Below are 27708 nucleotides of genomic sequence, written 5' to 3'. Positions count from 1 at the left end.
CATTATTGCCAAGCAATACCTAGCAATACCTAGAGCAATACCAAGCAATACGCGAACATAGCAATCCCGGGTCAAGTCGTCAGGCCGCGCGGTATTGAGTAAGACCACGTGGCGACATGTTATTGGCGTCCGAACGTAGAGCTACGTCAGGTCAGCTGGCCTAATAATTAAACATTTGTTTTGCAAATCGATTTCATCTAAATTTTCGAAAAACGAAGAAAATTTTCTGTTGATGAAACTTCACCGTGTAACTTTTTATATGTTATAGTGATTAATATTATGAACGTTTTGATTATTTATTTAAGATTTTTTCAGTTTATTTTGAAAACAACAGTGTTTTTTATCAATTCAAAAATGTATTTTGACATCTAAAATAGTATTTTAGTTTAATTAAAGCTTCAAAATATTAGTATACGATCCATGATAATTTGGTATGATTATATAGATCATGAGTAGTGTATGATTTTTTTGAAAAATTAATACAGATGTGTATATTGATGTTTTGATCGATAGTTTTATTTCTGATCATGACCTCCGTCCAGGAGATTGTTTCAACTAGTGGCAAATGTTGGGCTGCTAGATCACCGCTTTGCGATCCAAAATATAAATATGACAAATAAAATTATTATTATTATATGATAAAAAATTTCAAATTAATATTCAGAACGTTTATAATCTCAATTTCTATAACATATAAAAAGTTATACAATAAAGTTTTATCAATACAAAATTATCGTTGTTTCCACATTTATGAAATATAAATTTGATCAAAAAAATTTCAAAAATATCAAATTATTAAAATAAAAAATTACCTAATAATTTCTTATAATAAGATGAGCAAATCTTACAACAGGATCAACTGATGAAAAAATATAAATCATTTGAAAAAATATATAAGTATTTCAGAAATCATTAAATTGTGCCCACTAAAATTTTTTTCGGCACCTCTTCTTAGCCCAAATTTATGATTTTTTCACGGAGAGAGAGAGAGATTTGATCTTCTAATTTTCAGATAGAGAGAAAGAACTTTAATGACGACAATATTCCACCAGGTTGTTCACGAAAACTCCTCAGTCCCACCTCGGGACGCTCTCCTCGGCTTAGCTATAAATAAGCATAGCCTATCCACCTTTCACCAAGAAGAGCAGAAGAAAACCAGTTTCCTGTACCATTAAGCTTGCTCTTCTCAGCCTCCATTAAACTCCAATTCAATCCTTAGAAGAAATGGCTTGCCAGTTAAACGAAGGAAGAAGCAACAGCTTCTTTCAGAGATGCAAGCCTTACATAGCCATGATCTCGCTTCAATTTGGCTATGCGGGCATGAATGTCATCACCAAAGTCTCACTTAATCATGGCATGAGCCACTATGTATTAGTTGTTTACCGCCATGCCTTCGCCACTCTCTCCATTGCCCCCTTCGCCCTCATCCTCGAAAGGTTTACATAATCTTCATTAGCTTTCACTGTTCAATCTCCTTTTGTTGTTCAAAATCTTTCTCAAACAGTTTTTGCTTCTTGTTCTGATGGCAGAAAAGTTAGAACCAAAATCACATTCACCATGTTCTTGCAAATATTTGCTCTGGCTTTGCTTGGGCCAGTGATAGACCAAAACTTCTACTATGCCGGGCTCAAATTTACTTCCCCAACGTTCTCTTGTGCCATGAGCAATATGCTTCCTGCTATGACCTTCGTCATGGCTGTGATTTGCAGGTGACATATTTAGAGCAGAAACTAAACAAAGATAAGCACTTCATTGAGTACTTAACATTTTTTTTTTTTTTTCTGAATTAGGATGGAGAAGGTGAACCTTAAGAAGGTGATATATCAAGCTAAGGTAGTTGGAACTGTTGTGACTGTGGCTGGAGCAATGATGATGACACTTTACAAAGGCCCCCTCGTCCAGCTTTTCTGGACACGGTATATTCATATTAACCAAGCCAGTGCTCCACCGTCGGCTTCCATGGCTTCCGACCAGGACTGGGTTAAGGGCTCCATTTTCCTCATCATAGCAACCTTTGCTTGGGCTTCTCTTTTCATTCTCCAGGTGCAATCTTTAGTAAATCTTTTCAATCTATTTGTAAATATTGTTTAAAGAAGATAACATTGTTACTTATTTACGTTAGCTTAATGAGAAAATTCTGGTTTGATAATTGCAGGCTGCAACTCTGAAGAAGTATACTGCTCAACTCACCCTCACCACATTGATCTGCTTTGTGGGAACCTTACAAGCCATTGTTGTCACTCTTGTCATGGAAAGAAGCAAGCCTTCGGTATGGAACATTGGCTGGGACATGAACCTGCTTGCCGCTGCATACGCTGTGAGCTTCTTTTCCTCTTCCCCGTTCTCACTTTGCTTTGTCATCTTCTTAAGAGAAAGAAATGGTGACAAGAAGAAGAACAAATTTTGCAGGGTATAGTTACTTCAAGCATCGCATATTATGTGCAAGGACTGGTTATTCAGAAGAAAGGTCCCGTATTTGCGTCAGCCTTCAGCCCTTTGATGATGATCATAGTGGCCGTCATGGGCTCCTTTGTTCTTGCTGAAAATATATACATGGGAGGGTAAGATTAAGAACATGAAATTCAACCTCTTTAGCTAAACCGAATTTTCCTCTTTTTTTCTCCTTGTCTTCCTCCTACTATTGGCCGGTCTCTTGAATTTTTTTCTTTTATGTTTGCAGGGTTCTTGGTAGTGTTCTGATTGTGGGAGGGCTGTACTCTGTTCTATGGGGAAAATACAGAGAGAGCAAAGAGAACAAAGAGAAGGAATCCATGACTCTGCCTCTTGAAGCAGTGAAGGGTGTCCTTGAAGGAAATGCAATGATCCTGGAATTGGAAGTTGACGAAGTGGAGATTGAAAAGGCAAAAGCCAACAACAAGAAGATGATATCATCCTCTTCCATTGATTCTGTCGTAGTTCCAGTTGCAGAGCCGGTGCCAGATGTTCTCATGAAGGTGAAGCAGGAACTGAAGAGTTAGAAGCTTGGTAAAATTTGAATTTGGTGAGGAGAGAAAGAGAGAGATAGAGAGCTTGGAGAAGCAGGCTCTCGAGTGGCTAAACAAAATGAGAGGTTACTGTTCTAAGGGAAAGGAGGGGCTTTTCCCTGACCTTTTTTTCTCAAGTTTTTTTTTTTTTTTCACTGTTCCTTTCCATTTTTATGTAATTGGCCTGCTTATTGCTGTCTTTGAAGGCATATTACAGATTGGCCTGAAGTGAAAGAAGAGCTCTCGAACTCTTTATTTAGTAATGCTCTCTGTAATCTCTGTTTCAAGGCATATAAGAACGCGTTTAAGGCTTTTAAGTAATACCTCAGTGATCTCTATTAAAAGAAAAAATCACTTCTTGTCCACTATTCAATAATGTACTCCTCGATATATAATAGAAAAAATAACCCTATATGTCAAAATATAACCAAATAAACATACTATATAAATCATATTCAAAATAGTTCCCTAAAATAACATTTTAATGCAAATATTCTCTTGATTAATTTTTTGCTAGTTTCAACTGCTGAAATATCTCTATTTCATCTCCTCCCCATTTGATTCCTTTTCATTTCTCCTCGCAGAGAAAAACAAGCTTCATTGCATTCATTTAGATTTCGTTTGTGACAATTTTTTAATTGTATTGTTTTTAAGATCACAATCATAATTTTTATTTTTTATTAGGAAGTTGTTTTCTATAACACTTTAAAAGTTACTTTATCTGTAGCGATTTTATAAAGCATGAAGAAAGCTATAAAAAACAAGAAATTATTCTGTGTGGATGCCGAATGCCATCCACTGACCCACCAGAATGTACCACATCACCCCTTCGCTCAATATTGCTCGGTACCACTGACGTGGCTGCGCCTAATTTGCCTCTGGACGTAGAGCTGCGTTGGGCGTTCGCACTTAATAATTTCTCCAAAAACAAAACCTCAGTGAAGAATGAAAGTGTTACTGTAGCCGTTTAAATATGTCAATAGTTTTTTATTATTCCTTTCATTGTATCTACTAGGTGGCTTATCTTATAGATATGCAAGATGAAAATGCAAACAAATGGAAACAAAATGTAGTGTAAATGCAACAAATGAGCTTTAGTTATATGATTATATAAGATAAAATTATTATATTCTTTAAAAAAAAGTAAGCAAAGAAGAAGTAAATTTTATTAAATAAAGCTTAATCTAGTTAATTCATTCTAAAGATAAGAAAACTTTTTGGAAATTATATAATTAACACATCATTAAAAAAGAAAGAAAAATTTAAAGTGGATCACACGCCTCATAAAATAAAATACTCATGCAAATTTTGGCTTATAGTTGGTTATGTAGGGTGTGTGGTTTAGCTTTTGAAGGTGGGAGACAATTAATTGATCTATCATGCACTATTGGCTTGGAATTGATTAGTTAAAAGAAAGAAAGACTTGTTTTTTTTTTTTTGTATTAAATAAAATAACTGCCATGAGAAGGAAGTTAGCAACCCAAGATAATAAAGATTTAGGTTTTATTTGAGATATCTTTCTTATTGCTTTACTTTTCAAATCTCAACTATAATTTTTATTTTATTAACTTATTTTCATTACTTTTAATAATTTTTTCAATAGGAAGCTGCTCTGTACAGTCACTTCTCCACAACAACTTTAAAATCACTTTAATAAAAATTACAGCTGTCCCAAATTGACCATTAATTAATAATTATCGACTAATAGTACCAAATTTAAAAGATAGTAGTTGAAATTATTGTAGAAATTAATTGGATGCCAATGTCTAGTAAGCTCCGAAAATTCGCGCCTCGGCCTCTCTGTAGACCTATTTTCTTTTTCTTTGGGTTGCCTAGGAGAGCTTTAACAAGTAGGTTCTGAGGCATACACTATACGAAATTCAGGCATTACCGGCGATTTTTTTGGCAGTTCCTCTAAGATTTTCGATGGTTTCGTAAAATATCAGCAGTTAGAAAATCGTTAGAATAAACCGCTTAGGAAATGATTTCCGACGGTCTATTTTCGGCGGTTATACTTACCACGGCTTTCTGGTGGACTAAACTGGCGGTAATATCCGACGGTCATAGCGCCAATGACCGCCGGTTAATCACCAGAGGCTTACCGACCATCAAAATCGTCGGTGTTACCGGCGGCCAAACCGCCGAGCCACCGCTGGTTGACCGCCAGTTAATCACCGACGGCTTATCAGCCGTCAAAACCGCTGGTTTTACTAGTGGCTAAACCGTCGGGTTACCATCGGTTGACCATTGGCGATCGCCGGTAAACCGCTGGTAGTTACTGGTGGCTTTATTAAACTTCTGGTGGCTATAATAAGCTGTATGGTATTGAAATATTCAGCGACCAAATCGTCGGTTTGCCGCCGAAAACCTGTAGCATTTAAAAAAAGATAACAGCATCTCCTCTATCTACTCATTTTTTTATAAACCTGCATAGAATAGAGAACAATTATCACAAATATGAGCAAACCGCCACTATAATCAACCCACAACTATAATCCAAAATCAACATATATAGCATTGAAATGAAATCCACAATAAGCAAATAAAGTCTACAAAGCTCATCAAAATAAATAAACTCATCAAAGCAAATAAAGTCTATAATGAACATAACATATAAATCCACAATAACATGTCTATATCCTCACTTTCACACAACAAGTTCATCAAACCAAATGCTTAAATCAAAAGTTCATCTAAAAAATAAGAGTATTAATCATCTTCAGTGTCCTCACTTTCTGGTGATGCATGTGTCTGCTCTTGCTTTTTCTTCTTTTGATTTTCAACTCTATAGGATCATAACTCTGTTTGTATCTCATTTTGAACCTTTCTCATCTCTTCTATCTCTCTCGTCATGGCTGCAACCCTCTGGCTTATAATTTCTTCAGCTTCACTAGGATCATAAAATGTTGATGTGGATAAATTGCCATCATAAGCATAGCCTTGCAAACCCAAGCCATATACCCTTCCCCTCTGCCTTCCTCCAATAACATCTGACCATGTATGATACTCAAAATACTTGGTCGATCCTGAAGATGATCCCTCACCAGTAAACTGACGACTTTCCCGAATACGTACAAAATTATCCTGCGAGAATAAATCCAAAAATATTTGATATTAGAATGAGATTTTTTATATTAAATTTATATTCTCAAACTCCAAAAATTATACGCATATGAGCTTTTTTAGCCTTTTCATCAACCCACTGATGGTAAGCTTGATGTTGGTGAGTCCTCGTATGTAATTCCAATGGTGTCGGCTCCCAGCCAAGAAACTTTTTCTAAAAATATAAGATATATTTAAAATAATATACATATATTTATTAAACTAATTAAAAGTTTTTACTAGTCGTCGTCTATGTTCCGTATGAGGAACAGATCCACCAGTATAAATAGAGCTTCCTAAAACCCCATAATCAAATGTATTGTTATGCTTATTGTGCTCTCTTATTTTTATGAACTCAAAGCTCACCTAAGCTCTATTCAGATATGCCCATACGCCCTCTCCAATCTAGAATGGATGCTGCCCAAACTTTTATATTGTCATTGAATATATCCCTAAGACAATATGAATAGAATGGAGATGTATGTGTCTGATAGGTAAAGGAAGATTGAGGACTCGTCAACGCAAAAGGGAAGTACCAAGGAAAGGGTGGTTGTACACTAATAATATGTGGATTTGACTGGCCCAGATCCTGCTCACTAAAGGACTATTGTTGACTCCCAGGTGGTGGTGGTGATGGTATAAGTGGTGGAACTGATCTTTGCCCCTCGCTTTCATTAGGCTGTCTAGGTCTGTTAGGTCCAACACTCAACTTTTTTTTAGAAAACTTTGAGAGGAAGGATTTATGAGAAGGATCATCACTTGATGATATCTGCATTAAAAAAAGTAATTAGTATATCTTTGTAACATATAAAAAATTAAATTGTAAGTGTTCCAGAGATTTGCATGAGTAAAAATTAAAATATATATATATATATATATATATAATGTTGATAAATTAGTTATAACAAACATAAAAAATTACATAATACACAATAATGATTAACATTCAAAATGTATTTGATAAAAGATATTTAGCAAGATAATAATATATTTACTAACTTGAATTCAAAAAAATATAATTTTATAAGTACATTACAATAAATTTAATCACTTAAATTATAAAAACTACTCATAATCATAAATATTTTTATTCCTCTACAAAGTATCTTCACTTTCATTCTCATTCTAACTTAATGAACTAGTTGAATTATTCACATCTTCTAACTATATTTTAATATTATAGGTTATAGTTGGCATCTCCATAATTTTAACCGACATATAATTTGACGTCTCATTCTCTTGATATATAGTTGCTACAATATATTGTTGATCAATTATCCCCCGTATTTTTATTTTGATGGTAACTATCCAATCTTATTTATTCCTATGACCACTGGAATATTTGTTGAAATAAACTTAAAAAGCTTGACTTTCTAACACAAATGGATCAAACTTCTCGTATCTTCTATAATATTTTATGTCAATTAAATTATACACATTATGAATACTTGTGCCTCTATTCTGTACTAGATCATACCATTGATAGTTAAACAAATATACAAACTTCTCATCTTCGCTTGGGTACTTCAGGTCAAGAATCTCATTAAGAATATCATAATAATCATGAATTTTTAGTCCAAATAATCTCACAGATTTTAGGTCAACACATCGGCTTAAGTTTGATCCATAGCCATCATATATTTTTAAACATTTAAACCACTGATATATTGATCTTTTTTGCTCTAACATGAAAGAGTAAGGTGATTTGTGCTTCATTATTTTACTGTCGGTGGTTGTTACTAACTCTAAATTTTTTGCTAGTAGTACTCTTTAATGTCCATCCTTGCTTTAACATTATCCTTGCTCTTACCTTTAACATTTATAATTATATTAAAAATATTATTCATAAAGTTCTTCTCAATGTACATAAGATCTATATTGTGCCTTATCAAATTTATTCTCCAATATGATAATATCCAAAAAAAATGCTTTTTAATCCAATTATGTTGAACACCATATCCCAAAAATTTAAACTATGATAATATTAAAAAATTAATAATTAATAAAAAGTCAAAAATTCTCTGTATTATATCATCACCGTTTAATATGAGTGAAAGATGTGACTTCTCAACTCTATTTTTAATGAATTTTTCTTTATTCCTCCTAAATGGATGATCATTATGTAGGAATATATTATGATAATCAAATCAAATATTTTTCTCTTCATATTTTAGTGTGAAAGCTTTAGTATTCTTCATGTACTAAGGGCAAGTTAATTTTTCTACTGTGCTCCAACCTGACAACATATTATAAGGTGAAAAATCGCAAATGGTCCAAAGAAATGCAGCTCGAAGGAGAAATTTTTATGTTGTTGAGATGTCACATGTGAGAATAACTTCTTCCCATAATAACTTGATATCATCAATTAATGGTTGCAAAAAAATATCAATTTTATTTTTGGATTTTGTGGTCCATGTATTACACGTGTTAAGAATATGTTCGGGGTAATCATACACATCTCTCTTGAAAAGTTGTATGGTGTTAGTATAATTGGTTAACAAGAGCACAGTGAAACTGCTTGACTATATGGGATAAAATCATCAGCACATAATCACAATTTTATGTTGCGTGTTTCAGCAGCAAATGAAGTATACACTCGATCAAAATATTTTCACATTTCAGCATCTGATGGATGAGAAATTATACAACTGTTTCCTAATTTTTTTCTTATGCCATCTCATATAATATGCTGACCTCATTGAGGCATAGAGCCGCTGAAGTCTTGAAATAATCAGTAAATAAAATAAAAGGGAATATGAAACATCTTTCTTTTGACGACATTATTTTCCCGAGTTTGAGTTAAATTGAGGCACATTGCAGGTGCGACAATAAACTTCTGTTGCATCATCTTTATAGTATAACATACATCCATTGATACAATGATCAATTTTTATAGCAGTGAGACCTAACTTGGATATTAATATCTTCATTCAGTACAAATCTGAGAAAATTAAATTATCAGTTAGATTTGTTTTCTTGAGAAGATCAATGAAATCATTAAAATAATCACGATAAATATTATATTCAGTTTTGATATTTAGCATCCTCACTACAAATCCAGTAATATGGAATAAATCTAGTAGTCTAGAATAAATCTCTTATGATATAATCAATCTTCAGATCATCGAGCTTAAGGAATGCTTGATATTTATGTTTCGAACATGGACATCTAAATATTCCATCAAATTTAAAGGAATGTAGTTGAGATGTAACTTGAATAAAAGTCTCAACTTCCTATATAAATTCATCTGTCAATCCTCTTCGACCCGGTAACAATCTGTTATACATCCAATATCTCTCTTCTTGGACAATCATTTGGATTTACAGAAAATGTTTCTCTACATAGTTGTGAAATCAATTATTAGAACATATGCAGCTTGAACAAGTATACATGCTTTACTTTTGAACAAGTATACTTAATTTGAATTGGAATGCATTCACAACCTATCCAATAAATACAATAATACAAGATAAATAATTTATGTGATAAAATGAAAAACTCGGCTAATGACTCGTATCCTATCTCTAAGGGTAAAGCCACTCATCCACCTGAGCATCCTCATCTATGCAATAATTAGCTCAATATTATGCTTCTCTTTTAATGGCCAACATTCAGCACTATAAAGCATTGTAGGTCTCACCATCATCTTATAGAATAAAGTGTTTGGAGTCTTGAGAAAACTCCAAAACATTACACATGAAAGGAAACTCTAAAGCATCACACATGAGGCTTGTCATTTTAGGATACTGACAAATATCCAAGTCATTCATTGTTGTGTGTGGCCAATTAACTTGTAAACTCTACTAAACATGTTTAATAAATTCTAATGTATGAGGGAGGATATTTATGAGCCCTTAAAAGTCATAAAATACTTCCACTCTTGTTTCACAAGCACTTATAAATTTTATAAACATGTTTTATGATTTTGCAAATCTTAGGCATGTAAAGGTCTAGGATATTCATTTTACAACGTGTTGTACACAAACTTAATCAACAATGTCATTTATGGGATCCGCAATATAAACCTTGAAATATATATGATAGATCTCACAATGACTTAATGATTCTAAGTTGATTAAGTTTATACTTAAGCACTTGCACAACAACTATTAAAGTTCATAAACTTCAACGTGTATATACACTTATACATCGCAAATCATTCTTGTCATGACCTATGTCTTAAAAATAAATACATGTAAACAAGAAAAAAGAAAAATTGTAATTTTATAAGCAACCCCAGATACTATGATTATTTGTCACTTTGTATAGTCACTTTGGCTTGAAAGTAGCATGAATATATTCACATAATTCCAAAAGGGGAGTTAAGTACATCATCTAAGGAAAAGCAAACACTAAGGTATAGACTCTAAGCTAGGTTGACATCCATAATTCAAGTTTACCTTGAACTCTCTCTCTAATCTTATGAACAAGAAGAATATCATGAGCAAAAAGCTAATACCAAGATATAAACTCTAAGCTAGGTTGACCTCCATAATTCAAGTTTACCTTAAACTCCCTCTTCGTCTTATCAACAAGAAGAATATCATGAGCAAAAAGTAAACACCAAGGTATATACTCTAAACTAGGTTAACCTCCATAATTCAATTTTACCTTAAACTCCCGCTCTAGTCTTATCAACAAGAAGAATATCATGAGCAAAAAGCAAACACCAAGGTACATCCTCTAAGCTAGGTTGACCTCTATAATTCAAGTTTACTTTGAACTCCCTCTCTCGTCTTATCAATAAATTGAGAAATTATGAGTAAAAAGAAAACACCAAGGTACATTCTCTAAGCTAGGTTGACCTTAATAATTCAAGTTTACCTTGAACTCCCTCTCTAGTCTTATCAACAAGTTATGAAATCATGAGCAAAAAGCAAACACAAAGGCACATCCTCTAAGCTAGGTTGACCTCCATAATTCAAGTTTACCTTGAACTCCCTCTCTACTCTAATCAACAAGAAGAATATCATAAGCAAAAAGCAAACACCAAAGTACATCCTCTTGCAAATGTCTAGTGAGAACATCCATGACTAAAGCAAAAAGATACGGACTTAATATTAATCCTTGATTTAATCCAAGTGAAATAGGAAAATACTTGTTCAAACCACCAGTTATAAATTTGAGAAAAAAATCAAACCTAAATTCGGTTTGGATGGCTTTCACGGGTAGATTGCAGCCATGCTCGAATGTCGGAGTGGGGGCAAGATCGTCGGCCAAAGAGAGGTTGTCGGTGGCTGGATTCCTACACAGTCACTTAGAGGCACGACTGATCGTAAGAGGCCGGAAAGAGCGGTGGGTGAGCGTCTGTGGCGAGAGAAGAGAGAAATGCGAAGAAGTGAAGTGAAAGGCTTAAGATGGCTAAATTTTCCAGTAGTTTTCCGGTGGTTTAGACCCCCATAAACAATTCACTTAAAATAGGCAGCCAAGACCGCCAGTAAAAGCACCAATAAAAAATAAAATCGGTGCCCTAGCTGCCCTTATTATAATGCCGCTAATTTAGGCGGTGGTTAATTAAAAATAGCAGGTTAAACTGTCTGTTTAATCACTGGTATTACCGCCCATTATAGGACCGCCGATAATACCTGAATTTCCTACAGTGATATTTTTAGAATGTCGATTGGGTTTTGAAGTAAGACACTACCCTGGGATTTTACCCTCATTTTGCGAGGACTTTATGATTTGAGTTCAAGTATCTTATAGGCGCAATCCCCTATAATTAACTACCCCTCTCAAAAATGAGAGAGAACTTTCGATTAAGGCTAGTCATCAAATATATATGTAGTATCTGGTGTATAGTAGTAGCGTGATTTGGTATTTGAAATTTTAATATTTAAAATTATAAAATTACCACCTTGCTCTTTAAGCGGATGGTGGAGGAGGGTAATATATCCCAATCAAGATCTCATGGTTTTGTCGTCCCTGGTTATCATGGTCCTTAGTCTACTTACTTAAAGAAGGTAGTCAACCCAACTTGATAGAAGGATCCTTTTAGGCAATCATGGGTTGCTTCTTCCAAGGGTACCTTGTAAACCTCAGGTAAATATTTATCTAAGAGAATAAATTTAAAACCACATTAGCTAACATAGGGATTTATGCCCTATTAATGATATCTTATTGATTCATTACTTAATGATTTAAAACCATTGGGGAACATGAGGGCTCTGATCATAATTGTAATTTAGTGGTGCATTTTGGCTACAAAACCACCTGGTTAATTTAGAGGGTCTCGGTCAAAATTATTTACCTATGATACCATTTAGCTGAGAAACCATCGATTAGAAAATATATGCCATGTCCTTACTGGTAAGATACAAATTAAAAATGAATTCTAGTGATATATATTCTCGACCAGGCATTTACTCGTTATGAGATAAAATAATTTTCAAGCTTGTCCACCTTGGAAAATTAATACAGAGAGTGCATGTGTATTTTGTTTTAAGCATTTTAGTGATTTAATTCATTTTAAATATTTTAAATTTTATTATTTTTGGAATTTTTGATTTTATGGACATTTGAGAATTTGGGAAGTTTTTTTTAATATTTGGGCTCCCCTCCTATTGAGATTTTCTGTCAACATGACCATTATCAAGATTTTTATGAGCAGTTTTTTTTTATTGGTTGAACCTTATCGACTCTGTCTGTTTGCAGACATAGGACTTGGCTTGTTGTTGGCTTTATATCTTTATTAGTAAATTTTTCTTATTATAGACCTTGAATTCCTAATATGAAAGTATAAAACAAATATCCCGGTCGATGTAGCGACCGTAAATTTGTTTTATTGTTTGAGTCATGTTTACTCCTATCTACTTAATCACATAGAAGGATCGGACATGAACATAAATTTTTTATTTGACCTGTATAATATCCTTAAAAGTCATGTGTACTTACAACACACTAGTTGGAGCACATTTTTTGTATGTGCTTTGCAAGATGTATTTATGTGGCAGTTGTACATATGTAGTGTAACATATATGAATGTATGCACATATGATGCATTTGTATTTGCACACTGTTTAGTTACAATGTATGATATTTTGCATATAGCATTGTGGATTAATGCAATTGTGTATGATATGCATGTGTGTGGTATTTTGCAATCACATTTGTTTGCACAATATATTTGTCTGGTGATCTAGTAACTTCGTGTAGTGCATGAAGTATTTGCATGCTGGTATAGCCCTCCACTGCTACATAGTGTATTCAACATGTTGAGTAGTGTGCTTGCAGAATGCGTTTTACTTGTCATATCTTATATATGCGTGATATGACTATGTGCTACATAATGTGCTGTCATGGCATGATGTATTTTGCACATTTGAAAAAATATTCTTACAAGATGCATCTTGTACATTGTAGATTTATGCATGTATGTGAATGTGTTAGCATGCATTTTGATGCATGAGGCAGGGTGTTTTTGCAATACTCATATAGGGTCATTTGTACAAGTGACTGCTACTAACGACTGCATATGATTTCATTTCACCATTTATGAATGCCCTATGTCCACTCATATGAGTGTTGCGGATCAGGTGGCATCATGCTATGGGTGTTTGTTGCTTTATGTGGGTAGATTGTCGTGCACTAATGAGTTGCAACGCTCTAAATTCTACACCGCAACGCTGCTAATGAACTGATATATAACAGAGGCTGGAACGCCACAATGCTCGAAAATAGCACCACAATTCTTCGAGACGGACTGAACAGTTTTTCTCAAGAGTGGCATCCCTCAGTGGTATATACATGCTTTTCTTTTTAGTTTATTGTGTGAGAATTTTGTAAGAATGAAGATAAACAAGGAGTGAGCAAGAGAGAAAAGAGATTTGTATAAATTTCTCCTAATTTTCATAGTGAATTTTTTTTGGTGTGGTGTGCCTCCATTATTTTTTCGTGATTTTATAAATTTTTTTGCCCTAAATCCTGTTGTCTTTTACTTTCCGCTACGTTCTATTTTTTGTGCTTGTTCCATTGTGTGTTTTACTTTCCCATCTCCCAACAATATTCTTGGGAAATTTCTTGATCAATTCTTTATCCAACATAATATATATTATAATACGTAACTAAGTCATAAGGTAATATAATCTTAATATAACATACACTCGATTTCAATGTTTTCATATAAAATATTTTAAATACCTCATTTATATATTAAGTTCAACTAATGAATGTTCATTTTTCTTGTTGCTTCACTAGCCACAAGAAAAAAAAAAAAAATTTGACTTCTACATTATGATCATTTAAAACTCTTTACTCATTATATATGAGAAGTTATAATATAAATATTTACAAGTAAATCCAAATGATATATCATTCACATAAATCTAATTATAGTTTTTATTATCTCATAGTCTATTGATGAAAAATATAGTTTCTACTCTATCCTAATTGAACATATTATCAATGAAAAAAAAAAAAAACTTTCTATATCATATCAAGTTCTATGATGCAGTCTCGGAAGAGAAAGAGAGAACGAGAAAGGAAGTCTGGCAGTTCTCTCTTTCTCTTCCACTTGCTAGCTAAAGTGCTGAGGGACCCCATCAAGGGGTTTATTTTGCTGTTCGATTTAAAATCAATCAGATTTGTTAAATTCAAGATGGATAGAGATCTCCTCAAAATTCTTCTGAAAATAGTAACTTCATTTTCTTATAGTAAAAACAATAAAGTTAATATTTTTTAATTTGATTTTCAAATACGTACAAGAACTCCAATGAGCTTCAGAGTTTGTTTGGCACAGCTCTTTTAAAGCTTTCAAAAGCAACTCTTTGGTCCAAAAATTTCTAGTTTAAAAAATTTTGGTGACAGAAAATTGCTTTAGAAAGCAGTAAGAAAGACATCCGAAATGAAGTCTTACTCAAATTATTATTATTATTATCACTCGACTGCGTGAGATATAGGCTGGTAGATCTTCATTTTTTTTTTTTAATCAGATTTGTTAAATTCAAGATAGATAGAGATCTCCTCAAAATTCTTCTGAAAATAATAACTTCATTTTCTTATAGTAAAAACAATAAAGTTAATATTTTTTAATTTGATTTTCAAATACGTACAAGAACTCGAATGAGCTTCAGACTTTGTTTGGGACAGCTCTTTTAAAGCTTTCAAAAGCAACTCTTTGGTCAAAAAATTTCTAGTTTAAAAAATTTTTGTGCTAGAAAATTGCTTTAAAAGAAGTAAGAAAGACATGCATCCAAAATAAAGTCTTACTCAAATTATTATTATTATTATTATTATTATTATCACTCGACCGCTTGAGATATAGGCTGGTAGATCTCCATTTTTTTTTTTTAACCTGGTAGATCTCCACTAATTAGAAACAGGTGCATACTTTTAGGGTTTAGAGAGTACTCATCGTGTCGTTAATTAAGGCCTATTTGGTTTCTTTTAAATAAAAAAACAAATAAAACAATTTCTTAATTAATTTCAAGAAATTTTTAGAGTTAAAAATAAATATATCAAAAATGACAGAATATTCTAATAAATTCTATCATTCCACATCATATGTTCAATAGTTTCAGCACCCAAATGAGCCATAAGAAGAGTTTTAGACTTTGTTTGGGATAGCTTTTTACACCTTCGTTTTGCATATCAAAATCACAATTCCACTTAGCTACTCTTTTATTGTTGCATTCTCACTACTTTCTATAAATTTTTATAGTTGAAAGCTGTTTTTTTCTAACCAAAGTTGCTAATATTGTATTAATATTTTGGGGGAATAGCTGTACAAACACCTTTAAAAAATTGTTGTGCTGTAATATGTTCCTGTTATGACACATTTGTATATTGTCATGGATAATTTTTGGTAATACATAATATAAATGATGAAGTCTAATATAAGTAATAAGAAGAGTTTGTGGGGAGCAATCTGAAATGGTGCATGCAAGCCAACTTAGCCAAGTGGAGACTGAGATCATTTCCCTTTTAGATACCGACAGTAAACGATGGTGATTTAAGCACTTAGCAGAGCACGTTTAGAGCTGCATGGAAGTCACTAAGAAAAGGTAAGTGGGATTATGGAAGCAACGACGATGCTCCGCATATCTGAGCTGATGGACTCTTCCATGATTTGTTTGCTGAAATGTATCTATCGCTCCTTATTTGCTGTATTGCATCATTCTATATAAATATATAATTATATGAATAGAGTACGTTATTTGCATGCAAACCATTTCCTAGCTGGTCACATCTCAGCAAGAAAAATAACTTTATATATATATAAAAGTTCGATTATTTGAAGTTTTATCTGTGTTGCTCTTCTATTTTCCTTCTGTTTTCTTTTTCTTGAAGTTTTGTTATTTGAAAAAAATTGAGTGGGCCGCCCAGTTTTCATATATAGTTCAAAATATTAATCATAACAAGATATAATAATTAAGGTACCTTAAATGTGAACTAAACTTGCTATTTAATAACTTTGGTAACATATTATCTGATTTATTTCAAATGGCTAAACCACCAAATAAGACCTCTTAATTAAATTAATTCAAAATTTGAATAGACCTTAATGTATGATATATTTTCTAAATTAATTTAATTATGTAGTTGAGATTAAGGGATAATAGATATATTTTAGATTTAATTGATTGTATAATATCATATTAGTGCTTCATTCTTTCACAGACTAGTTAGCGATTTTAATTAGCATAAACGCTTATTATAAATAGATTTTATGAAATCTTAAATATGTGTGAGGGTGAGAACTAGGGAGAGAATAGAGAGGAGATTTTTCTTAAGGGAACCACTTTGAGCCTCCATTGAAAAATTTAATGAAGTGGCTAAGATTAAGGGCTAATAGATACAATTCAGATTTATTTGATCATATTGTATGATCCATCGATACTTATTTTTCACATAATTAGCGATTTTAGCATATACCCTTATTATAAATTGATTTTTATGAAATCCTAAATATGTGTGAGGGTGAACTCATGAGAGAATAGGGAAAGGAGATTTTTCTTGAGAGAAACACTTTGAGCCTCAGAAATTTCTAGAATGAGAATTCTTTTAGTATTGGTTGTCTTCTTGTTTGGTATCCTTTAATGTGTTTGTAAGAGTTTATTCAATCACAAAAAAATTCTTGTAAATCTAAGTAATCCTAGCACACATGGACTATAAAATCAATTTTCTTGCTTATATTAGAGTAGTAGTTGTAAGATTTACCATTACTTGTGAAAGAAAAAGGCTTCTCTAATATGTTGATTTTGCTAAATGAGAAAATAATGGAAATCTTAAGAGGATGAATCGGGGCATGGACATACGCATTGGTACCACACAACTTTCAAATTACTTTGTGTCGCTTTTTTTATTTTACTTTTTGAACCATGATCTTTACTTATCTTTGATACTTTTGATTCGATGAAGAATGTCATGATCTTAATCTTACGTGTGTTAGAAGATTATTTGAATAGTAGTTCAAATTTCTCCTGATTGTTAAAGCAAATTTTGTGATATATAATTGGTTGATAAAATAAAAGAAAGAATTAACAATTTATGTTAGTCTTATGGATTGTTTTTTCATGTTCAAATCCATAACAAACTTTGAAAAAGGACGTAAAATTTTATTTTTTAACTACTTTTTTATAAGAAAAAAATATTTTCAAATTTTAAATTTTAGTTATATTTTTAAAATCACACAACCCCCCAAGTGTGTCATAAAGACTACAATGATTGCTTGGATAATTTTCAAACTCTCAATATCATCTCGTAATAATAGTAATTTATTTATATACTAAATTAAATCTAAACTCTAAAATAAATATATTATTATGATATCCCATATCTTATATATTACAGAAGAAAATACTATGGTAATCTTTAACAAAGTCCGAACTCCTCTTAATGACCCATAAGTCTAATGCAATTGATGATTACATTGATCTACATTTTCAAGGGCAACAGATTAGAGATCAAGGAGATCACATGATATATAGTAAGGAACTTGCAACAATAAGATACCTTAAAGCATCTCCAACCGAACGTCAAACATGTGTATGACGTCCTTCAGTCTCTCCAGCCGAACGTCAAATCCTCCGCTATTTGCTTGCGAGTGAACAGTGGCGTTGCACTGTTCACCTACACAATTTTTCTGTCCCAACCGGATTGGCCAAAGAAACGTGTGAAAGAGGAGAAAGACTGTTACATTCGCAGAAGCGTGCAAAATAGAGTTCAATTGGAGATAAATCACGGCATTTTTAAGTTTCACTGCATTTCGGAGTGAAAATTGGGATTTTCGGTTGGAGAAGCTCTAACGTGTTGAAAAGAATGTAGGCAAATTTATTGTATTTTAAATAAATAGTTGTTAATAGCCCTTTAATCATTTGTTGCCGAGAGCTAGCCACTCTTATTCCTTTAGTTTCTTCACAATTATTACTCTTGCTATGAGCCTTTCGGCCAAAAGGATCTTGGCTGAAAGTTTATGCAAGATGATGCAAGCAATAGCTAGCTTTGTTAGATTAACAAATAGAAGAAAAAAGTGCAAGCTAAAGTGGGGCGTGGAAGATCCAATAGCTTTGTTTTATCATGCATTTGACAAAGCACACATTATCATTCAAATTGTATCTGAAATAATCTTTGACAAAGACCACATTCGAGAGACGTGGACAAGTTTACAGCCATGATTTATTTGTGACTATATATATTGAATGTTTTAGATAGTATAGAATAGGAGTGCAAACGAGTCTAGCCGAGTTCCAGTTACTTCTGGTTTGAGCTTAAGCTTGAGCTTGATTAATTAATCAAGTTTGAGCTCAAGCTTTATTTTATGAGTTTGAGCTGGCTCGTTTAGTATGAAATGAATATGATTCTAGCGATTCTTATAATGAAATAGTGAAAAGAATGAGAAAGTATAAGAACAATTATAAAGAACCACTTAATATAAAAAGTTAGATATAATTTTAAATAATTTTAACAACTTTGTACTTAAAATTCTAAATGCTAATATATTTTAAGTCCATTTTATATTTTTTAAATGAGTTGGCTCACAAGTTAACAAGTCAAGTCAGGGTTGGCTCAAGTTTGGCCTGTTAACTCATGGAGCTCAGCTCATGAGCCATTTATCGAGTTGAGCACAAGTCGGCTTGACTCACTTACACCCCTAGTATCTACACAGATTGTATAAGGTTTTAAAATATGTATATATAAATGTAGTACGTTTATAAGTGAGAGAGCTTCAATTTGTGCATTTTTAATTAGTTTGATAAATGATCTAATATTCGTAAAAATTGATAAAATTAGATTATTGGCTTAAGATTGAATTTGAGGGCAATGTTATTTTTTTATTTTTAGTTGAATATAGTAATATTTAAAAAATAACTATAAAAATTTGAACTTTTTCAGATGATTGTGTGTTTGTCTCGATCTCATGTTGGATGCATAAATTATGAGTGATGTTCATGGAATGAGTTGATGAATAACCTAATCAAACAAAATAATTATCATAGGAATATAAATTACAAGAAGCTTAAAATTTCTTATGACTTGTGCTCGATTAATGTTAGAATTTAAAATTGTTTGAGGTGACACCTTAACTTATTAGCATGCTTGGCTAAGAAATAAGGAAAAAAAGAATGAGAGTGAGAGAGTCATGAGAGGTGATTTATGATTTCTTATTATCAAAAAGTAGAGAACTCAAGATAATAAATTGCATCCCCTTTGCCTGCACCTCTAAGCCCCCATTTCTTATTAGCGGTAGAGGCATAGTTGTTGGATTCAAATTTGTCTGTGGATGAAATATGACTTTACTAGCAAGCTGACTTGGTGAGGTAGGACCTATGAGAATGGAGAGTTGAGAGAATAATGGAAAATTCTACATAATACTCAAAAAAAAATTGTATGTTTCAAACTAGCAGAGTACTCACTATCAATTTAAAAAGATCCCTAAATTGTTCCTCATTACAACTTATTTACAGTGTTTTGAGGGTTATAGAAAAGCCGATATAGAGGAAAAGTAAAAAATACAATGCTATATAGAATTAATACTTATACAACACTACACAATACCCTAAACATGTGTCTCCATATGAGCTTAATAATGTTGAGTGTGTATGAGGCGAGTTCTATGGGCAATTATCGAAATGAAAGGGGACCAGCATCTGGAGTATTTGTTGAATAATGCCAGTGACTTATATGATGGATCTCAGGTTGCCCGACGAGAGAGGGGCAGTGAGATGTCGTGGGGTAACTCCTTATTTCGAAGGTCGTGGTGAGTTAGGTTAAGAGTCCCATGAGTAGAGATACTTACCTATAGTTGAGTCTATAGAAGATGGTTGCTTTGGTAAAGAGTAAATATCTGAGGTCACTCAAAGGAAGAGCAAGTGACTGAGGTGGTTATTTAGGTATATGGCAAGTTGCTAGCGATGAGTAGTCCCCATTTTGCCCTACATAGGGAGATCTCCTTGGTAAGCCCAGGTGAGTAGCACCTAGTGATCACTCTCTAGGCCAATCCTTTGTGAGTTCCAAGGAATAGTGCCTCCTATTATGCGATTTCATTTGTGGACCTCACATGAGGGTGAGTTCCTCTCCATATCCAACTGGATACCTATTAAATATCAGTGAAGGTGTATGTGGGTACGTATACAATAGCTCTATAGGAAGGTTGTATTTAAGAAAAATGTATACCTTATAGAATATAGCATGATGAAGTTTTTTCATAAAATAAAAATACATCCATTTTTAATAAGAAAAAAATTAAATACACATTTAAGAATTTTTAAAATCTAGGCATTTCTGCATGAAGCTGTTGTCAACATACACCTTTTTTGGCTAAGCCTTAGCAACCTATTATGCTAAATGCTATAGATGAATATGCCTAGTTGTCCTCTAGGGTGGATAGGTGAGTTATTGTGCTAAAGGCTCTCAATGGATATACCTAGTTAATTAGCTTATCATGCTAAGTAGGTATGTGAGTTACTTTGAATACTTTTTATTGGTTTAATCTTAAATTTATTGTATCTCATCAGTGCATTCATCAAATTCAAGTTGAATTCTTTTTATTAGCCATGGGACCTCTAGAGCTTTATATGTTGGTTATTTTAGTCTAATAGATCCAATATGACACTATTACTAGTAGATTGAGTTGACTTAAACTCAAAAAGAGCAATTTTAGTTTTACATTAATTTCTTTAATTCACTTATATGTATATGGAGATTGTTTGTAATGAGTATTAAAATAATATAATACTCTTTAAGATTAAACTGGCATTTTAATTATGGTCATTAATTAGATTTGATAACTAGCCATTAATGTTAAAATGAAATCTATAAATAATTTATAGTTAATTTTCTCTCTTTTTTTTTACATAAACTTTTCCTTAAAACTCCTTCCAGCCTTTCAAAAGTATGGATCAAACCAAGTGACTTCCTAGAAGGGAGGTGGCCATAATGCTTTGGAAGTAATAAGGTATGGAATAAGCATAAGTTTTTGTAGCATCATATATGCTTCTCCCCTCCTCTAAAGATGAACAAGGAAGAAATATTCAATGAGGTAATTGAAATAAAGGAGAAAAAGATGAAAGCTAGTGCTAGAATGCCTCTTGTAAGTGATCTACTTTGAATGACTCTTAGAAGAGGTTATGTTAGAGGTGATTTATCTTTATCTTATTTATATTTGGTGAAAATGATTTAGGGATTTTAGTGGACTATTGTCTCTCCTATTGAGATTCCTTCTTCCAAAGTTGAGTAAATTAAGCTTGTTGGCATAAGTTTGAGGGGAGTAAGGTAGAGCCAGGTCCTAAGGTTCATGAAGAGATTCTTATTAAATGTTTCCAATTAAAGAGAACACTCATTCAGCACCTTAGTGTAAAGATTTTAAATTTAAAAAGATAACGATGCTCACCATTTAGGCCAACTATGAGCTTGAGATATTGAAGGCTGCTAAGAAAATTATAGAGTTATGACTTTGTTTACATGACCTAATGGAGAGTTTTGCTTATTTTTCTAGGTGCCCTATATGTAATTCTTATAATATTTCCATAGCTCGCATGCACAAAATAAATAAGTTGAAGGATATAGATTAAGCCATCTTCCTTAAGAAAGGTTTTGTATCTCATCAAATGAGACAATTTGATTTGGTGTTGACTTTATTATTGGATTCTTAATTTATTGGGGATTAACAATATGGGATGTTGTTTTAAATCACATGATTCATTCATTAATATAAGGAGCATTGTCATCACTTACTATTGAGCTCGAGAAATTGCAACATCTTTAAGTCGTGCACTTTAGTTTCCTTTTCCTTTAAAATTAGAGAATAAAAATCTATGAAACATTTATATTTTTTCTTCTTTTGTTTCAATTTAATTTCTTATTTCAATTCTATAATGAATTAATGAAAAAAATCTCTCTGAAAATTTTAATATAAATTTTAGAAATCCTATTTTAACTTATGCAATTTTTATATATTAATTTATCTTTTGGAGTGCTTGAATGAGCATTGTGATGAATCCCACAAGTAATAGCATGAAAATATATTGGATTGATGCTTTGAATAAACTCTGACATATAGCATCCAAGTTATCCAACTTACTTGGTTCTTTATAAATTGCCTCTCTAGTCTTTTAATTAATCTTTACTTTGTCTTTTTTCTCATTTTTTGGGGACTATCCATGCTTTTTCCAACTTATTTACAAGATAGAAATGGCTTTCTATTGATGCTTGACCATTTCTCTATGGTTAACTAGGAGTCGATGTCTCTAATGATGTGAATCGCTATGTAGTGAGCTTGGGTTTAATGGCAACTTAATATTTAGATCACTTGAGGAGGGACAATATCAAAATATTTTGAAGGATGATGAGTTATGTTATCTTAGGGTTCAATTTAGGCTCAACATGCAGTTCCCATTATTTCCCAAAGATAGCTAAGGTTTTGGGTTATTATTGTGTAGTCTCAATGTAGGTGTCATCAAACTCTTTTGAGAGCCTCCTTCATGATTTTCCTGCAAGAGAAAAATGAGAGCTAGAGTTTAAAACTTTTCATGTATATGATCATGATAAAGGCCTTTTAGGATGGCAATATTTTATTTTCGCCCAAGTATATCATGATGTTAGGTTTATAAAAAAAAAGAGGACTAGAAAAAGAAGTTTTTTCTTTGTGAAATCAAAAAAAGATTAGCCAATTATGACCAAACTAAGTGTGATTCCGAGAAAAGGTTGAAAATGACGTGAATAACATAGAATAATGTGGGATCATATTTGAATATTTAGGAGTATTAACTTGAAGCCACTATTTTATACTTTAAATTCCACCATCAAATCAAGCATTCTCTTAGGTTGGCTCATGAAATATGTCATTGAGTAAGCTTTAGTACTTTCTACTAGGAGATCTTTTTAAGCCCTACTATTTTTTCTCTTATTTACATTCCTATATTTCTTATATTTTATAATAATTGAAGATTTCCCTTCATTATCCAAGTTGGCTTAACCAAATGGCCTTAATTTGAAAAAAAAATTAATGGGGCCACCAAAGAGTCTATAGACTCATCTTAAAAGACGAAGAGATGATTCATTTTGAATGATGAGGAGGAGGATGAATTCTAGAAAGATGGGATAAGTTCTTAATGGCATGGTCATACTAATTTTTCCTTTTGAGATATTAAAATTTGTTGAATGAGAATGTCTTGAATTTAACTAAACTTGAATAAATTTTAGAAGTTTATAAGGTATATTATAAATCAGAAGTTTGCAAATTAATTGATAAAATATTCATAGATATGAGTATGTTATATCATTATCAAGTCATATTTAATCTTGTTCTTTATTGTAAACTGTTAATAAGTCATCATCTTGGATGAACCTCAATGTATGCTAAAGGCTTATGGCCTTACAAGGGTAACTACCAAGATAGTCTATTAGATGGGACTTCTCTTTCTTACAATGAAAATATTGTCACAAAGAATGATTCCAAGCTCTAGGGCTTGGCACATTGATAATGGATATCTATCTCTTAGTGTGTATCTTTTCATAAAGGGTGTCCAAGTTCTAGGGCATGGCTTTTTTTCTTTTGTTGTGATTAACATTAAATACCAAATACCATGCTTATCATTATTATAGTGCAAGCACTACTAAATTTCTTAATTATTATTAAATATTGAAAAATGAGTTTTCCAACACTTACCAAGTAATAAATACTTAATTTCATATTTAATCATAAATGTACAATATTGAGTTCCTTATGCAATATCTAATGTCAAAAACTAAGTTCCGCTTTCATATATTGAATATTGAGTTCCTAGAATACTATTGAGTAATAATTATTGAATTTATCCATTAATGTTAATTATTGATTAACCAAGTTCCCCAAATATTGTCAAATGTTTAATGTCGTGTTTCTCAAGTATTATCAAATATTAAATATTGAGTTCCCATAGTATTCCTTAATATCAACTATTGAATTTCCTGAGCATCATTTGAACAAGTCAAGTGTATTATATTTACTTAACATTAAATTATTTACAAAGAAAGAATAAAAGCAAAATTCCTTAGAACTCATCATTATTTGAAAAAGCCTTATAAAAATCAATTATAAAGTTTGCAAAATATAACGCTTCCTTCTCACACAATTATTCTAAAACATTCATATGCAATGCTTTTCGCTATTTAATTGACTTGAGTTATGGTTTCCTAGTCTTCCCTTCCTTTTTCACTTCATGGAATCCATTCTTGATTGGAGAGTGGAACTCTCTTAGCTTCCTCACCTCGCGAGTTCCTCAACTAGGTTATGGAAGCGTTAACAATCCTATGGTTAGGGACATTACTTTATGAAGGGCATGATATTTTGATGGATCATGAGTGTGTGGTTGTGTGTTTGATGAGAGTGGCACGTAGAAATACTTCATGTGTTTTATGGAATATACCAATTTTGCATAAAATACTCAACTTATAAAGGAGTGTAAGCAGGGTATATATTAATAATATGTGACTTATCTCAAATTGGGATCGATAAGATGATGCACTCCTATGCTTGAATTAGTTAAGATGATGTCAATGTAATCACTGGTCATCATGGCAAGCAAAGGAATTCATCGATTTAAAATCATCTTTGCACTTATTTGTTTGTTGCTACAAGTCTTGGATGACTCCCATACATTAATTTAAATTCTCAATATGGTTATATCTTTAGCATTTTAAGTTATTCATAGGTTCTAACATTTCAATCAATGCCCCCCAATTACCTTAACTTGAGTGTGTGTCATAAAGGTCCTTTCTTAAGACCCTAATGGAGTGTAGCAAGGGCAACAATAGATTCCAAATCTGTAACTTCTACCTTTTTTCACCAAAATCAAATTATGGAATTCAAAGAGGCTCTTAATTCTCTTGTCTCATCAACAATAATGTTTGAGAATTTTTATGTGATATCTAAGTGCTTGCAAAATGGATAATAACTTTTTTTAATTCAGCAAAGGACATAATATTTTTTGGTGATAGACAACATAAACATCTAAGTGGGGACTCCTAGAATTTTGTAAATAATACCTAGCACTTTGTCGCATCAATGATATAAAATGACAAGGTAGTTGAATCATAGTAAGTAAAATGGTCGATTGGATCCATTTTTTCTCGGTACAATTCTAAATATGAAAATTTAAACTTTGTCAAATATAACACTTCGATGATCTCTCTAGAGAATGCACTTGCCGATTATGCCCAATGCTTTTTAACTCTCATTGGTGTTATTATATTATCACTAATTCTTGGTAGTATATGTTGTTAGTTACTAAAGTCAAGGACAATGTGGAAAGACTTAAAAGTCATCGAGGGAGAGGGGAGTATGTGAATTTGTTGTAAAAAATCTCCACATGATAGGTGCCTCTAGAATCTTACTACAAGGTTTTTTAGATCATTGTTGTAAGCCTCCCTTGCATTTAGAAGAGTTGCATTTTGTTGATGAATTCTTAATTTTTTATCCCAATTGATTCTTTCCTTTCTGGAATTTCTCTATTTTATAAGTACAAAACCAAGCTTATAGTGCTTGGCATTAATCCATCTTCATGACACTTCAAAGAATGTTTCAAATTTGTGTGTGGACATAAACCTTAATAGTAAGACTATTAAACTAATGAGAGAATAATAAATAAAAGATAAAGAACAGTGAGAGAAACTTTATAACTTTTGTTGCCAAAAAATAAAGGCCTCAATATAATAAGATGTGTACCATGGGTGGGGAAAATATATATCTCTTTAAGAAAATATTAAATATAAGGAAAATATATCAATTAAACAATTTACCCTAATGAAGGCTTTCATAAGATAAAAGTGCACTAATTATGGCACTTAAGAATCTTAAATGCATATTTAAGTCTTTCTAAATATAAGATGGGCACCACAAGAAGTTATTGGCTGACTATAATCTCCTTTCTTGAGTCCTGGTGAGTTGTCAGCTTGTTACAATAAAAGCTCTATACATATACCTAGTAATGATATGGGAATGAGAAGATAGGTGAGTTTCTATAATGAAAGCTCTCAATGGATATGCTTAGTTTTCCTTTAGGGCCAAGTAGGTAGGTGAGTTGCATTATGTACTTCATGTTGCTTTAGTTCTTGATGGTCTAAAACTTGGTTGTCTATTCATTATGTTGAAGGTGACTTTTGTCTCATAGCAATTTTAATCCAATAGATCCAGGATATTGACTTCTCCTACTAGATCAAAGTCAACTTAAATTTGCCCTCCCTTCATGATATTTACTTTAACCCTTGATGGCATGATGTATAACTATTATAATGTTAATGAGGAGATGTTTTACTTTTGATTTGAAGGTGATAAGAGGAAATTGATCATTCATAAATGTCTAAATAGTGGGTATTGAGGTTCTCATATATCAACCATCATGAATATTATAATTGCTCATTTTCAAAGATGGGAATCTTTTCTACGAATGAAACCAGACTATTACATGCTACAATTTACTATGGGAAAGAAAGTGTTTGTATCTTAGCATTCCATGAAAATATACAAATAGATAAATAAGTGAAGAGACAAATGAAATGTGATATGCTTTATGTGAAAAATACATAAAGGGAAATTTTTATGTAGCAAAGACATAACAATTTCACTAGTGAGATCGAGGATTACAAATGAAACATTTCCTTATAATTAAAGAACATGCTAATATAATGAAGACTTGTATTATGGAATTAAGAGTAATTTTGAGATTTTGGATTTATTATATCGTGATCTTGAGTATTTTTTATTGGCCTTTCTTTAATAAAGCGAGAGATTGGGTGAATTATAAAAGGAGAGTTAGGTGTTAATGTCTGGCAAACATTGGCCATCAATCATTGAAAAGCTTTGTATGGCGGTCGATGGGGACGTATTAAATCAACATTGATGTATATAATTTATAAATTTGCATCCTTTAGACTAATCTATATTAATGATTTTATAAGAGCTCTGATAGATTAAATAAGAGATGAAAGATATAATTCTTTCAATTTAGGTAATTTAGGTATTGAGGTGTGACAAAATGATATTAGAGTGAAAGTTATTAAAAGAATTGAATTTTAACAAGAGCCATAAGGTTTATTATAAGTTGGGTAGAAGAGGGTGGTATAGATTTTTCTTCCTTGAATTTGCTTGATTAATGTATATATATGTATGTGTATTGGATTTGATGTTTGTTGGATAAGAAAAGAGAA

General features: G+C 32.2%; 1 protein-coding gene across 1 annotated transcript; it reads left to right on the top strand.

Moving 5' to 3' along the window:
• Positions 1 to 1131: 1131 nt before the first annotated feature.
• Positions 1132 to 3305, top strand: LOC110105032 (WAT1-related protein At5g07050). Its single transcript, XM_020834382.2, has 6 exons — positions 1132 to 1436; positions 1530 to 1709; positions 1791 to 2043; positions 2156 to 2317; positions 2410 to 2561; positions 2681 to 3305. The coding sequence occupies exons 1-6, from the start codon at positions 1225 to 1227 to the stop codon at positions 2976 to 2978; spliced, it is 1257 nt and encodes a 418-aa protein (XP_020690041.1). The 5' UTR covers positions 1132 to 1224; the 3' UTR covers positions 2979 to 3305.
• Positions 3306 to 27708: the final 24403 nt, after the last annotated feature.

Source organism: Dendrobium catenatum, unplaced genomic scaffold (assembly GCF_001605985.2).
Source record: "Dendrobium catenatum unplaced genomic scaffold, ASM160598v2 fragScaff_scaffold_313, whole genome shotgun sequence".
Taxonomy (NCBI): Eukaryota; Viridiplantae; Streptophyta; class Magnoliopsida; order Asparagales; family Orchidaceae; genus Dendrobium; species Dendrobium catenatum.
This window is presented reverse-complemented; position numbering and strand designations above follow the sequence as displayed.

Coding starts and splice junctions, on each gene's coding strand:
- LOC110105032 (XM_020834382.2), top strand. CDS start 1,225: ATGGCTTGCCAGTTAAACGAAGGAAGAAGCAACAGCTTCTTTCAGAGA. Junction 2,044..2,155: donor CTTCTCTTTTCATTCTCCAG/GTGCAATCTTTA, acceptor TGATAATTGCAG/GCTGCAACTCTGAAGAAGTA. Junction 2,562..2,680: donor GAAAATATATACATGGGAGG/GTAAGATTAAGA, acceptor TTATGTTTGCAG/GGTTCTTGGTAGTGTTCTGA.